Source organism: Mauremys mutica, chromosome 25 (assembly GCF_020497125.1).
Source record: "Mauremys mutica isolate MM-2020 ecotype Southern chromosome 25, ASM2049712v1, whole genome shotgun sequence".
Taxonomy (NCBI): Eukaryota; Metazoa; Chordata; order Testudines; family Geoemydidae; genus Mauremys; species Mauremys mutica.
This window is the reverse complement of record NC_059096.1, coordinates 15,010,544-15,025,328: the sequence shown is the minus strand read 5'-3', so window position 1 is coordinate 15,025,328 and position 14,785 is coordinate 15,010,544. Positions and strand designations below refer to the sequence as shown.

At 47.7% G+C, this 14,785-nt stretch overlaps 1 protein-coding gene across 2 annotated transcripts in view; it reads right to left on the bottom strand.

Moving 5' to 3' along the window:
* Positions 1-14,558, bottom strand: part of GPATCH8 (G-patch domain containing 8) — a 97,690-nt gene extending 83,132 nt beyond the window's left edge. For both annotated transcript variants that reach the window (XM_044999602.1, XM_044999603.1), the window contains exon 1: positions 14,432-14,558. In XM_044999602.1, coding sequence (XP_044855537.1) covers positions 14,432-14,476 — 45 coding nt within the window. In that variant the 5' untranslated portion in view covers positions 14,477-14,558. The remainder of the gene's footprint in view (positions 1-14,431) is intronic.
* Between the last annotated feature and the right edge of the window lie 227 nt (positions 14,559-14,785).

Below are 14,785 nucleotides of genomic sequence, written 5' to 3'. Positions count from 1 at the left end.
TGTCCCTCCTCTACTTGTGCTACATTGATGACTTCTTCATCATATACCGGTAGATCCACAGGAAGGGGGCCCTTGAAGAATTCCACCTGGATTTCAACAATTTCCACCCCACCATCAACCTCAGCCTGGATCAGTCCACACAAGGGATCCACTTCCTGGACACTGTATAGTGCAAATAAGTGATGGTCACAAACACCACCCTATACCGGAAACACTATCACAGAATCATAGAATATCAGGGTTGGAAGGGACCTCAGGAGGTCATCTAGTCCAACCTCCTGCTCAGAGCAGGACCAATCCCTAGACAGATGTTTGCCCCAGATCCCTAAATGCCCCCCCCCCAAAGGATTGAATTCAGAACCCTGGGTTTAGCAGGCCAATACTCAACCCACTGAGCTATCCCTCCCCCCATACTTACCTACATGCCTCCAGCTTCCATCCAGGACATATCACACCATCCATTATCTATAGCCAAGACCCAAGATACAACCGCATTTGCTCCAATCCCTCTACCTCTACCTGGGGAAGTGAGGAAACATACAGGGGAGTCGCATCTTACACGGGTGTTAGGGTCTGAAGTCAGCAAGTTAGGCGAAAATCGCGTATAGTCAAATGCTCATTAAGTGGAATGGCGGGCAGAATCGCCAGCACTATAGGTACAATATTTAAATTGCTATTTTCTCTTTTTTTTTTGCCGAGCGCGTATAGTTAAAAATCGCAGAAGTTAAATGCGCCTATGATGCGACTCCACTGTATTGACAGAGCAAGACAGGTACCCAGAAGTCACCTATTACAGCACAGGTCCAACAAGCACACTAACAGAACACCACTGGCCATTACATACAGCCCCCAGCTAAATCCTCTCCAGCACATCAACCATATACAACAGGTATAGGCAACCTATGGCATGGCTGCCGAAGGCCACACGTGAGCTGATTTTCAGCAGCACTCACACCGCCTGGGTCCTGGCCACTGGTCCGGGGGGCTCTGTATTTTAATTTAGTTTTAAATGAAGCTTCTTATACATTTTTAAAACCTTATTTAATTACATACAACAATAGTTTAGTTATATATTATAGACTTACAGAAAGACCTAAAAATGTTAAAATGTATTACTGGCACGCGAAACCTTAAATCAGAGTGAATAAATGAAGACTCGGCACACTACTTCTGAAAGGTTGCTGACCCCTGATATACAACCTATCCTGGAAAACGATCCCTCACTCTCACGGACCTTGGGAGGCAGGCCTGACCTTGCTTACAGACCGTCCCCCAACCTGAAGCAAATACTCACCAGCAACTATATACCACACCACAGAAACGCTTACCCAGGAACCAATCCCTGAAACAAACCTCGTTGCCTACTCTGTCCCCATATCTACTCTAGTGACACCATCAGAGGACCCAACAGTCAGACACACTATCAGGAGCTTGTTCATCTGCACATCTACTAATGTGATATATGCCACCATGTGCCAGCAATGCCGTTCTGCCATGTACATTGGCCAACCTGAATAGTCTCTATGTAAAAGAATAAATGGACACAAATCAGACATCAGGAATGGTAACATACAAAAGCCAGTAGGAGAACATCAGGGTTGGAAGGGACCTCAGGAGGTTCTAGTCCAACCTCCTGCTCAAAGCAGGACCAATCTCCAACTAAATCATCCCAGCCAGGGTTTTGTCAAGCCAGGCCTTAAAAACCTCTAAGGAAGGAGATTCCACCACTTCCCTAGGTAACCCATTCCAGCGCTTCGCCACCCTCCTAGTGAAAAAGTGTTTCCTAATATCCAACCTAAACCTCCCCCACTGCAACTTGAGACCATTACTCCTTGTTCTGTCATCTTCTACCACTGAGAACAGTCTAGATCCATCCTCTTTGGAACTCCCTTTCAGGTAGCTGAAATCAGCTATCAAATCCCCCCTCATTCTTCTCTTCTGCAGACTAAACAATCCCAGTTCCCTCAGCCTCTCCTCATAAGTCATGTGCTCCAGTCCAGTTGCCCTTCACTGGACTCTTTCCAATTTTTCCACATCCTTCTTGTAGTGTGGGGCCCAAAACTGGACACAGTACTCCAGACGAGGCCTCACCAATATCGAATAGAGGGGATATGTCCCTCAATCTGCTGGCAATGCTCCTACTTATATAGCCCAAAATGTCCAATTTCCCTGGACATTCAATAACAGATTGAAAAGTAGCCATCCTTCAACAAAAAAAAACCTTCAAAAACAGACTTCAAAGAGAAACTGCAGAGCTACAATTCATTTGCAAACTTAACGCCATTAATTTGGGCTTGAAAAGGGACTGGGAGTGGCTGGCTCACTATAAAAGGGCTTGGCTACACTTACAAGTTGCAGCACTGGGAGTTACAGCGCTGGTCATGCAGCTGTGGAAGGGCCAGCGCTGGAGTGTGGCCACACTGACAGCTACCAGCGCTGCAGTGTGGCCACACTTGCAGCACTTTCCAGCGCTGTATTGAGAGGTGCATTGTGGGCAGCTATCCCACAGAGCACCTCGTCCCGTTTTGGCGCCGTTTTGGCGCTGAGTATTGTGGGAAGGGGAAGGAAGTGTGCGGGTCATTCCGCTTCCTGTTTGCCAGCGCCCCGTGGTGCATCGCTTCACATCCCAGCATTCACTCTTTCCAGCAGCGTTTGGCGCCATTGTGAGTGTCTTTCTGTTACTCTCTGTGTGAATCGCGATTTCTGTGGCAAATGGAGCCCGATCTGCTGAGGACTCTGCTGATGAGTGTCACCAGCACAACACGTTTGGCAGTCCAGCTATTCCTTCAGCTCCAAAGTGACAGTGAGGATTCCGACGATGATATCAATATGGATTTGCCTGCCGCGTGTGACACTAAAGTGCTTGCGGCATTTACGGAAATGCTCAGCACCGTTGAACGCCGCTTTTGGGCTCGGGAAACAAGCACTGAGTGGTGGGATCACATCGTCATGGAAGTCTGGGATGACGAGCAGTGGCTGCAGAACTTTCATATGAGAAAAGCCACTTTCATGGGACTGTGTGCTGAGCTCGCCCCCACTCTGCGGCGCAAGGACACAAGATTGAGAGCTGCCCTGACGGTGGAAAAGCGAGTGGCTATTGCAATCTGGAAGCTGGCAACTCCAGACAGCTACCGGTCGGTCGGGAACCAGTTTGGTGTGGGAAAGTCGACCGTGGGAATCGTTTTGATGCAAGTTTGCAAGGCAATTAATCGCATCCTGCTAAGAAAGACCGTGACTCTGGGGAGCGTGCAGGACATTGTGGATGGCTTTGCACACATGGGTTTCCCTAACTGTGGAGGGGCGATAGATGGGACGCATATTCCTATTCTGGCCCCCCCCCACCTGGCATCAGAGTACGTTAATCGGAAGGGGTATTTCTCTATGGTTCTCCAGGCGCTTGTGGATCACCGCGGGCGTTTCATTGACATTTACACAGGCTGGCCTGGAAAGGTGCATGATGCACGCATCTTTCGGAACAGTGGCCTGTTCAGGAAGATGCAGGCAGGGACTTTTTTCCCAGACAGGAAGATCACAGTAGGGGATGTCGAAATGCCCACTGTGATCCTTGGAGACCCCGCGTACCCGTTACTGCCTTGGCTCATGAAACCCTATACAGGGAAGCTTGACAGGAGCAAGGACCGGTTCAACTACAGGCTGAGCCGGTGCAGAATGACTGTGGAGTGTGCTTTTGGGCGTTTAAAAGCCCGCTGGCGTTGCTTGTATGGGAAGCTAGACTTGGGGGAAAGCAGCATCCCCGCGGTTATATGCGCTTGCTGTACCCTCCATAATATTTGTGAAGGGAAGGGTGAAACATTCAGTGAGGCATGGACCACCGAGGTTCAAGTCCTGGAGGCTGAATATGCACAGCCAGAGAGCAGGGCTAATAGAGAGGCCCAGCACAGGGCTACAAGGATTAGGGATGCCTTGAGGGAAGAATTTGAGGCTGAAAGCCAACAATAATGTTTGCTGCCTTGCATGGGAGTGAATTGCACTGCTTACACTGTTATTCTATTATCCATAATAATAATATGATTTGTAGTGCCTCTTTCTTTACTGGGCTAAGGTATCTTTCACTATCTGCTATAATAAAGACTGTTTTCAAAGCCAAGAATTGTTTTATTGAAAAGAAAAAAACTTCCTTGACAGACAGACAGACACACAACATTTCATGAACACAAGAGGGCAGGGGTGTGGGTTGGTGAACTGTACAGTCACAAGTTTGCATATGCCCTGTCTGGATTGCTGTTGAATGAATCCTGCACTTCAGGGTTCATATACTGCATGGTGATGGGGGTTGAATGCAGAGGGTAAGGGTGGTGGTAGGTATCAGGGCTGGTTGGGGAACATACAGGTGTTGGAGGCAGCTGGTGGTGGTAAGAACCTGGATGCTGGGGAAAGGTGGTTTGAGCTGACATTGGGGCACAAGGCACAAAGGACGGGGCGGGTGGGGGAGTAGCACGGTAGTGCTCTGCTTGCATGGCAACGAGTGACTCTATAGACTCCGCTTGGCGCTCCAGGATGCTTAGCAGCCGCTCCGTGGTTTTCCTCTTGGCCACTGCATTTCTCTTGCGTGTCCTGCTTTCTTTCTCTCGCCAATCCTTCAAGTCCTTACTCTCTCGAGCAGACTGATTAAGAACAGTTTTCAGCATGTCTTCTTTGCTCTTTCGGGGATTTTTTCTCAAATTTTGAAGCCTCTGTGATGTTGAACATCTGGGCAGTCCAGTAGTCAAGGTCACTGTAGAAACAGAAATGACAACATTTAACACGGGCAGCATTGTATCCACTATCTCCAGACATGAATTGTTACACTGAGGGAGTGAGTTCTTATTTAAGCATTCTTTTACCCACACGCATAACACTACAGAAGCCACGACATGGTGAGTGAGCAGTGCTTATATGGGGAGAAGTGGGGCTTGGGTGTAAGAGGGGAGCTGGTTGCTTCGGGTAATCTGGAGTGCTAGAGGGGTTGAGTGAAATGCAGATGCAGGGGTGATCTTATCTCCCTATCTCTTCACTAAAGAGTCTCCCAACATTTTTCACAGGACTTAATCCTGGAAGATGTTTCCCTACTGCGAGTCACTAGGGAACAGCGGGGGGCTCTTTTAGAGCAATGTGGATTCCGCCCGGGACCCTATGCGGCTTGCCTGTGTTCAGAAATGGTCCCCCCACCACTGGCAGAAGAGTGGCGCGGACGCGTCACCGTCACTGGGACAAGGGACACAGTGGCTCTGCCTATAAACCTGCGCAGGCATATTGCCCACGCTCTGGATGAAGCTTTTGCTGAGATAACTGAGGCAGATTACCGCGACGTGATAGACCACATCAACGGGCTATTCCACATCTAGAGGCTGGCATGCATGCATCCATAACCCCCCCTCCTCTCCAGAAACATTTCACCCAGAAAATAAAAGCCGCTTACCGGTAACACGCTCCTCTGCTTGTCCTTCTGCAACTGCTGGCTGCTGCGATTGGGTGCTTTCCTCCTGGCTTGAGAAGAGCTCCTGGCTGCATGCCTCCAGGGAATCTGCGGTTTCTTCCCCCATGCCAGGAGCTTCACTCGCGGTTTCCTCCCCCCCCCACGCCTCCGCCTCCGCCGCCTCCTCCGCCTCCTCCTCCGTCCCCCAGCCTGCTCAGAAGTGTCCATCGTTATCCTGGGATTGGCAGTGGGGTCACCCCCAAGTATCTCATCCATCTCCCTGTAAAAACGGCAGGTCGTGGGAGCAGCTCCGGATCGTCGATTCCCCTCTCGGGCTTTGTAATAGGCACTCCGCAGCTCTTTAATTTTCACCCTGCATTGTACTGCGTCCCGATCATGGCCCCGATCCAGCATGGCCCTTGATATCTGCTCAAAGATATCGTAATTCCTACGGCCGGAGCGCAGCTGTGCCTGAACAGATGCCTCACCCCAAACACTGATGAGGTCCTGCAATTCACCAGTGCTCCATGCTGGGGCTCGTTTGCCGCGTGGAGGCATGGTCACCTGTAACTGATTAAAACTGATTGCACTCCACACCTGGCTGCAGCAAACAGGAAGGAGATTTTTAAATTTCCCGGGGCATTTACAGGGCGGGTCACCTGAGCCAAGAGCAGTAGAGTGCAAACTGATGTGCAGAGTGGCTGAACAGGAATTCTGGGATACCTCCTTATTCCCTGGAGGACAGGTAAAGCGCTGGTGAGTGTCCACACCTGCTGGGCAGCGCTGGATCACCAGCGCTGCACTCCTTATACCCCTGCCGGGATGGGTTTTCAGCCAGCGCTGCAACCAGGGAGTTGCAGCGCTGGTTGTGCCCTGCAAGTGTGGACGGGGTGTTGTTGCAGCGCTGGAAAGCCTCCACCAGCGCTGCAACTTGTAAGTGTAGCCAAGCCCAAAGAAATTTTCCCTGTCTTGGTATTGACACCTCCTCATCAATTATTGGGAGTGGACCACATCCATCCTGACTCAATTCCCCTTGTCAACACTGGTTCTCCACTTGTAAGGTAACTCCCTTCTCTTCATGTGTCAGTATATCTATGCCTGTATCTGTAATTTTCACTCCATGCATCTGAAGAAGTGGGGGTTTTTACCCACAAAAGCTTATGCCCAAATAAATCTGTTAAGTCTTTAAGGGGCCACCAGACTCCTTGTTTTTTTAATGAATATATAGCCAACTTGGAATTGTTTATGTTACATTACATAGATAAACCTCTCAGATTCCTCTCTGCTAACACACACACCTCACTGGCTCCATTCTTAGTCTGAATCCCAGACTGTGCCTATGCTGTCGTCCCCCTCCCGCCCCCAACCTATTTCCTGCTCTCTCTGGAATTTCTGCCCTATTTCCAATAAAGCCATTAAAATTTATAATCTACATTTTCCATTCCTTCAGTCCCCTTGACAGCTTCTCCAGCTACTCTTCTCACTCCCCTGTAGGATGCAGGAGCCATTTCAGGCCCTATTTTCCTGCAGCTCTCAATGCCTCCCTCCCTCCTCTCATTCCACAATCATTCCTCCAACTGATGCTTGTCTCTTTCTTCCTAACACCAGCTGCCCCCTTCTTTTCCTCCCCTACAGGAAACTTCTGCTTCCATGTCAATCAGCTCTCAGCCCACTCCTGCAGCCATCACTTCAGTCACTCAACCGCATCTTCATCCAGCACCATAGTCCCTCTGATCTATCAATTTCTGAGTTGGCACCAATCTCTCTAAGCAACCCTGCTCCTCCACACACTCCAGTACGCTATCTTTCCACAACGTCCAGTCTATTAATATCTTCTATTACGCTCCTGCTCTCAGCACAGTCCTTCTTGAACTGACCTCCCTCCAACATTTAGCTGTTTTTCACCCTCAGGTCAACAATTTTGCTCCTCCTTCACTCTGTGCATCTAACAATCCCCAATTCCAACCCTCCTCTTTAATCCATTTCCTCTGCAGAGCATCTACAAAGAAATCCCAAAGACCATGCAGATTTCCTATACATTTGTTCCTTTGTCAATTGTAAAATGCTAAGCAGTTCTCTTGACTTATACCTACCCTTCCTTCATTGACTCCAACCCTCTATTGCAGTGGTTCTCAAACTTTTTTTTACTGGTGATCCCTTTCACATAGTGTGACACCCCCCCTTATAAATTAAAAACACTTTTAAATGTATTTAACACCATTATAAATGCTGGAGGCAAAGTGAGGTTGAGGTGGAGTTGACAGCTCGCGACCCCCCATGTAATAACCTCACAACCCCTAGGGGTCCCAACCCTCAGTTTGAGAACCCCTGCTCTATTGTCGATCTAATGCTCCACTTCCATGCCAACTGGAGAGTCCCTCCAATTTCTTTCCAAGAAAAAAAAAAAACCATTTACAGATAATTTTCCTATACTGCTCCTTTTCACACACTTATCTTCCTTTATCAGAGGGGTAGCTGTGTTAGTCTGGATCTGTGAAAGCAGCAAAGAGTCCTGTGGCACCTTATAGACTAACAGACGTATTGGAGCATGAACTTTCGTGGGTGAATACCCACTTCGTCGGATACATCTTCCTTTGGCCTCCTCTAATTCCAGACACAATGGACACAAATCTGACATCAGGAATCATAACATTCAAAAACCAGTGGGAGAACACTTCAACCTCTCTAACCACTCAGTAACAGACTTGAAGGTGGCAATTTTGCAACAAAAAAACTTCAAAAACAGACTCCAAAGAGAAACTGCTGAGCTTGAATTAATATGCAAACTAGATACTATTAACTGTGGCCTAAACAAAGACTGGGAATGGTTGGGTCATTACACCAATTGAATCTATTTCCCTATGTTAAGTTCTCCTCACACCTTCTATGGGCCATCTTAATTATCACTTCAAAAAGTTTTTTTTCCTCCTGCTGAGGATAGCTCATCTCAATTGATTAGACTCTGCCTGTTGGTATGCATACTTCCACCTTTTCATGTTCTCTGTATGTATAAATATCTCCTGTCTGTGTGTTCCATTCTATGCATCCGAAGAAGTGAGCTGCAGCTCACGAAAGCTCATGCTAAAATAAATTTGTTAGTCTTTAAGGTGCCACAAGTACTCCTGTTCTTTTTGCTAATTCCAGAGTATCCCTCTTGTTCTCTTCCAACCCATTAAGTGTTCCCTTGACCTATCCCCTCTTACATACTCCCAGTGCCTCCACTTCCTCTCGCAACTCTTTTCAGTATCTTTTTCAATGTGGCTTCCGCTTGCTCCACTTTGACACTATCACCAAGATCCCAAATAAGCTGCTCACAGCCAAGTCTCAGGGCCTCCTCCATGACCCCTCTCTCGCTTTTATCATCCCATGCTGTTCAATGCCTATTTTAGATTGTTTGATCTTTGGAACGAGCTCTTGCCTTTATCAAACTCAACTATGGCACCACAGGAGTTGTAACAACAAGTGGCCAAACTGACAGCTAGTACACCTCTACCTCGATATAACACTGTCCTTGGGAGCCAAAAAATCTTACCGCGTTATAGGTGAAAATGTGTTATATTGAACTTGCTTTGACCCACCGGAGCGCGCAGCCCCACCTCCCCAGAGCACTGCTTTACCGCGTTACATCCAAATTCACGTTATATCGAGGTAGCAGTGTATTAGCTGATAAACTCTATTGATGGCTATGGTGTTGCACCTGCTAACATTAGTAGAGAATTCGGCCCCAAATATTTGTTTAACATTAAATTGGTTGGAGAGCAATCCACACACAAAGGCACCCAGCAAAAATCCAGGTATCTGCTTTCTAACTCAACAAAATAAACTATAGATTTCTAACTAAGACCCACTTGTACACTACAGAGATGCATAGATCCTGAAACTAATCTGTTCTTGTTGCTGCATACCTCTGTGAAAGACTTTTTAAATGGCCATTGGAACCATTGTAGATAGGCTTCTAAAGAGAATATTTAGAACAAGTTAAGTTAGCTACCACACTACAGTAATCAGGGAAGGAAGTTATTCTCTTTTTGATTCTAAGGTCATTACTGAATATTGCTTATCAAAAATTAGGAAAGTGCAGACCACTGCGTGTTTTTACATATACTCAACTACAAGGTAACTCTGCACAGTATATTTTGCAATTAAAAGGTTCAAAATATTGAATTGCTTCCTCTTCTACTGAGTTTACTCCATCCCAATCTTATACCTGGAATGACCCTAATCAGAGTTCAAGAAAAAAAAATGTAGAAATGTGCTTTCTTAAGATGCAGTTATCTTGAACACTAAGGATGAGTGCAACTGAGAAACGATAAACAAGACTAAATATCTTAATATGAAACACATTCTTAAGGAGGGATGTGATTAGAACAAACTACTAGGAATCAGGATTCCTGGGCAATATTCCCCACTCTACCACCAATTCAGTGTGACCTTGGTCAAGACACTTCACCTCATTTTCCTCCATGAATATAATTTTCTTTTATAGCCGTCCACTTCCATAATCTCATTTTTCTGTAACCTCCAACTAAGAGGCCGAATTATTCCATGCTAGGTCTCTTTCCAGTCGACTGATACCCACCACCTCCAAGGGAAAGTTTAAAGGCATTAAAAGAAAATTCCTCCATCAATTTGCAATTTTTGGGAGAGGCTAGGAAAAGTAGTTCTACCACACTGTAACAATAACACTAACCTCCCTTTATTTTTTAAGCAGGGCTGCAGCAAAAGTGGCTGGAGCTAGAAACTTGGCATGGCTATAGTCCTCACTAAGGACTAGTGTCTTTTCTTAGTTTTATAGGAAAATAAAATTGTGACTGAATAATGATTTCTGAGCATGATGAGCTGATTTTAGCAGATGGTTAATGGAGACCTGCCTCCTTTTTTACATTACTACACATTTCCCCAGCATGACCAGAACTGGGGAATGAAGCAGTAACAGGACTTGCTAAGACAATTTTCATGAAGGAAGCTGTCTCTCTGATGTCAAAAATCCTCTCTTAACAGGAAAGCAAGAAAACTGCAAGCACAGAAAAAGTTGTGGAACCCATGATTTTAGGGTCTGAACAATTTTTTGGCTGAATTCTGCAATACTTTTCATGATCTACATGGTTTTCAAAAGATAAATAGAGATCTGCCTCCAACCAAAGGTTAAAATTCACCCCATCCATCACCCCCAGAAAGGAACTTGAAAGTCTAATTGGATTGTTTAAATATTAAGTATTTTTAAATTAAGACAACAAGGAAATTATGAAAAAACCTATGTTAATGAAGCATTTAAAGCACAATGTTAAAATTCACAAAAAGTCAGAAAATGCAAGAGCTGACAATCCAACAGCAAAGTCAACTAGGTTTGCACATTTTATTTTCCATTCTTATTATTTCTAAACACATACATAAAACATGTTAAGCTAGTAAAACATACAATTATATACACAGGATACATAGTATGACTGAATTACTGTTGTATTTCCTGGTTGTTTTTACATGTGTAATCTTAATAATGCATTAACTAGATTTGTGTGGGTTTTGATTTGTTGTTTATAAAGAGGCTTCTTGGATGAAAGGCAGTATTATATAAGTGCAAAATATCATTTCAAGAACCTTAAATCAACATAAAGATGACCTCATAAGTTAATATATGCTCTCTAACTGGCATTCACCTTGAATAATTATTATATGTTTTATTAGAAACTAGAATCTTTCATTATGCATCTGCTAGGGAATACCAATTGTCATTTCCTGCAAAACAATAATACCAATTTCTTTTTAAAATACATATTCATTTACTTTCAAACTGTATTAAAAATTCAGTTTAACACATGGCAGCAAATGTTGATTCATTCATTCCATAAAATTAATTAATTTTTATACAAGAATAAAGAATGCTCTTCCCCATAGGTTAGAGATTTTAGCACATGCTGAAGACAGCTGGAGAAACAGGAAGGTTTCTTTTTGCTTTCCCCAAATAGAAGTGTAAATACCATTCTGTAAGAAAGCAGGAAACAAGTTGAGAAGCAGATGAGAATGTTAGGTAACCCAGTCAGGAAACTGAACAGCCTCTCATTAGAAATCCTGATCTGTTGTAGCATTCATCATGAATAACAGAATCAAAATGATCAAAGAAGAAAGCCAGTTTAAACACATACTAATCTGTTGTTTTTGAAGGAGAAACTAAGATGAGTGAATTTCTGAATAACTTCACTGTCAATGTTTAGGTCTTCTCTTCACAAAGATGTTTACCAACCTTTAAACTGTTTCAGTATGTGTTTGCTATATTAGTTTAAAAAATTCCATCTTAATTCCTCAATAATTTTAATTTCCTAATATTTAAATTGTACCCATTCCTAGTTTAACTTCCTTCCATCTGCAAAGTTAAATTTCTGAAGTCTTGTTCCACTTTATAATTTGAGTTCTTTCATTAGGTCACCTTGCCATCCTCTAGGATGAGAGGCAGCTTACCCCTCTTTAGCCTTTAAGTATACTGTTAAAAATTATAATAATCCCAGGTTACATGTTCTTCACAAAAAACTCTCCACCCCACCCAGTGAAAGAGAATTCAAAAGTGAAAGGCCATATTTTACAGTAGGGCACAATGCACAGTAATTTTATTTTGAGCTGAATTCTCTGTTAATAAATCCCAGTATCATTTTTACAGAAGGCTCATAACTGCAAGGATTTTCAACCATTGTTTTCATGCTCAATATACTGCATAAATGTTTCTGTGTATACTCTCTTTTTCTCTACCACTGTCAGACTTAACAGTTATCCATGCTAAACTGTATTTTCCATTTACTGCCTGTTACCTAAAGATCCCAAATCCCTCTTAATCTGGTTGCCTGAACACAGTTATTTTCATACTCCTCTAAAAAAAGGACCTGCAGTCTGATGAAAAAAATTCAGTGCCAGTATTCATCCCCTGACCCAAATTACTGTTGCCAGAATATGCAGCAGTAATGCAGTAGTTTCTTTGAGATTCAGAGGTTTCATTTTATGCAGGGAACAGGCAAAGTATTTAGTTTTATTATTCAGTATTTTCCACAGTGACATTGCTCAACAGTAAGATATTTGAAAGAGCAAGTGTTGACAGATTTTTAAGGCTCATTTCAGAATATCTAGCTAATATACAGTGTTTTGTACATGAATGCTTAACATTTCCCAGAAAAAAAACAACTAAATTATTTACCCCTATTCCAGAAACTTCAATCAATAGACAAGCATACCCAGTGATAGCTTCCCTCTGGAAATTTCAATGTCTGTCCTCAGATTATGTATAGAATTCATTAGAATGTTATTAATAAAGCATCTCACTGCCATGGCACTCCAGCAGCAAACATTTAAACCAATATAAATACTAAAAAGCCAAACAAAGGATCAAGTAAATAATTAAAGAACTAGATTAGGTAACATTTCTGAAGCACCACTTCTAACCCCCTCCCTACCTCACATCAACACTGGCCCTCTCCAGGCAGCTAATGCCCCTGCTGCAGGCACAGGCTACATCCTGGGAGAATCACTGGCTGGACAGGTGGAATAGCTCTTAGGACTGAAAACCAGGATTTGGAAAGATGACACGGGAGCTCTCAAGCCACTGCAATGGACAATGATTCCAATCCTCCAATATCATGGCCTGAGAGGGAAGGGATGGGATTGGGGGGGGGGGGGGAGCAGAGGCCAGTGATACCTATACATACTAAAGGGCCAGAATGAGCCGGGGAAGAGTGTACTCCATTATGAGTTTGAGGATGCAAGGGAGAAGTGTGGACCCCTCCAGCCCCGGGTCAGCTTGAAAGAAGGGTGCAGAGACTAGCACACCCCTCCCACTGGGTTCTCTGTGGGGAGAAGGGGAAGAGGACAGTGCATGCCACTGCCCCATTAGATTCTCTGCAGAAAAGGAGGAGATCCGCTGGGCTCCAGAGGAGGGGGAATTGCAGTAACTAAAGAGCCCCCAACCCCCAGAGGTACTCAGGGCACAAGGCGCAGAGGCCAGCGGGGCCCTCCCACGCTGGGCTCGGGGGGGGGGCAGAAGAGCGCAGAGGCCGGGACCCCCCCACACACACACGCTGGGCTCGGGGGGGGCAGAAGGGCGCAGAGGCCGGGACCCCACACACACACACGCTGGGCTCGGGGGGGGGGGGCAGAGGGGCGCAGAGGCCGGGACCCCCCCCCACACGCTGGGCTCGGGGGGGGCAGAAGGGCGCAGAGGCCGGGACCCCCCCACACACACGCTGGGCTCGGGGGGGGCCGGCGGGCGCAGAGGCCGGGACCCCCCCACACACACGCTGGGTTCGGGGGGGGGGGGGCAGAGGGCGCAGAGGCCCGGACACCCCCCCCACACACACGCTGGGCGCGGGGGGGGGGGGACGGGCAGAGGGCGCAGAGGCCGGGACCCCCCCACACACGCTGGGCTCGGGGGGGGCAGAAGGGCGCAGAGGCCGGGACCCCCCACACACACGCTGGGCTCGGGGGGGGCAGAAGGGCGAAGAGGCCGGGACCCCCACCCCCACGCAGCCCACGGGGGGGGCAAAAGGGCGCAGAGGCCGGGACCCCCCCATACACACGCTGGGCTCGGGGGGGGGGCAGAGGGCGCAGAGGCCGGGACCCCCCCACACACACGCTGGGTTCGGGGGGGGGGGCAGAGGGCGCAGAGGCCAGGACTCCCCCCCACACACACGCTGGGCTCGGGGGGGGGGGCAGAGGGCGCAGAGGCCGGGACCCCCCCACACACGCTGGGCTCGGGGGGGGCAGAAGGGCGCAGAGGCCGGGACCCCCCCACACACACGCTGGGCTCGGGGGGGGCAGAAGGGCGCAGAGGCCGGGACCCCCCCCCACACACGCTGGGCTCGGGGGGGGGGCAGAAGGGCGCAGAGGCCGGGACTCCATGCCAGGAATAGGTTGTAACCCCCCCGCGCTCGCCCCCTTCCGCCCCAAACACGCCCCCGGGCGGGAGGGACCAGGGCAGGCCCCGCGGCAGGGGTGTGGGCCGGGGAGGGGCCGCGGGGGGTCTGGGCCGGGCGTTACCTGGAAGTCCCGGTCCTCGTTGAAGCGGGAGAACCTGTCCGCCATTTTCTGCTGCCGTCTCCTCCGCAGCCACCGCCTCGGCCCAGCTCGGCCTCGCTCTCAGCGCCGCCCGCGGGAGCGCGCCTCACCAACCGCGGGAGCGCGCCTGCGCGGCCCCTGCGCGGCCCTTAGGCCTCCGCGCGCATGCGCGCTGAGCTGAGGGCTTGCCCTCTACTCCCCAGCCGTGGAAGGGGGCTTCGGTGGGGGCGGGGTAATGAGTGCGGGGCTGGGGCTGGGGCAGAGGGGGTGGGGGCGAGGGACGGAGAGGGGAGTGAGCAGGGCCTCAGGGGATTGGGGCAGGGACATAGCAGGTGG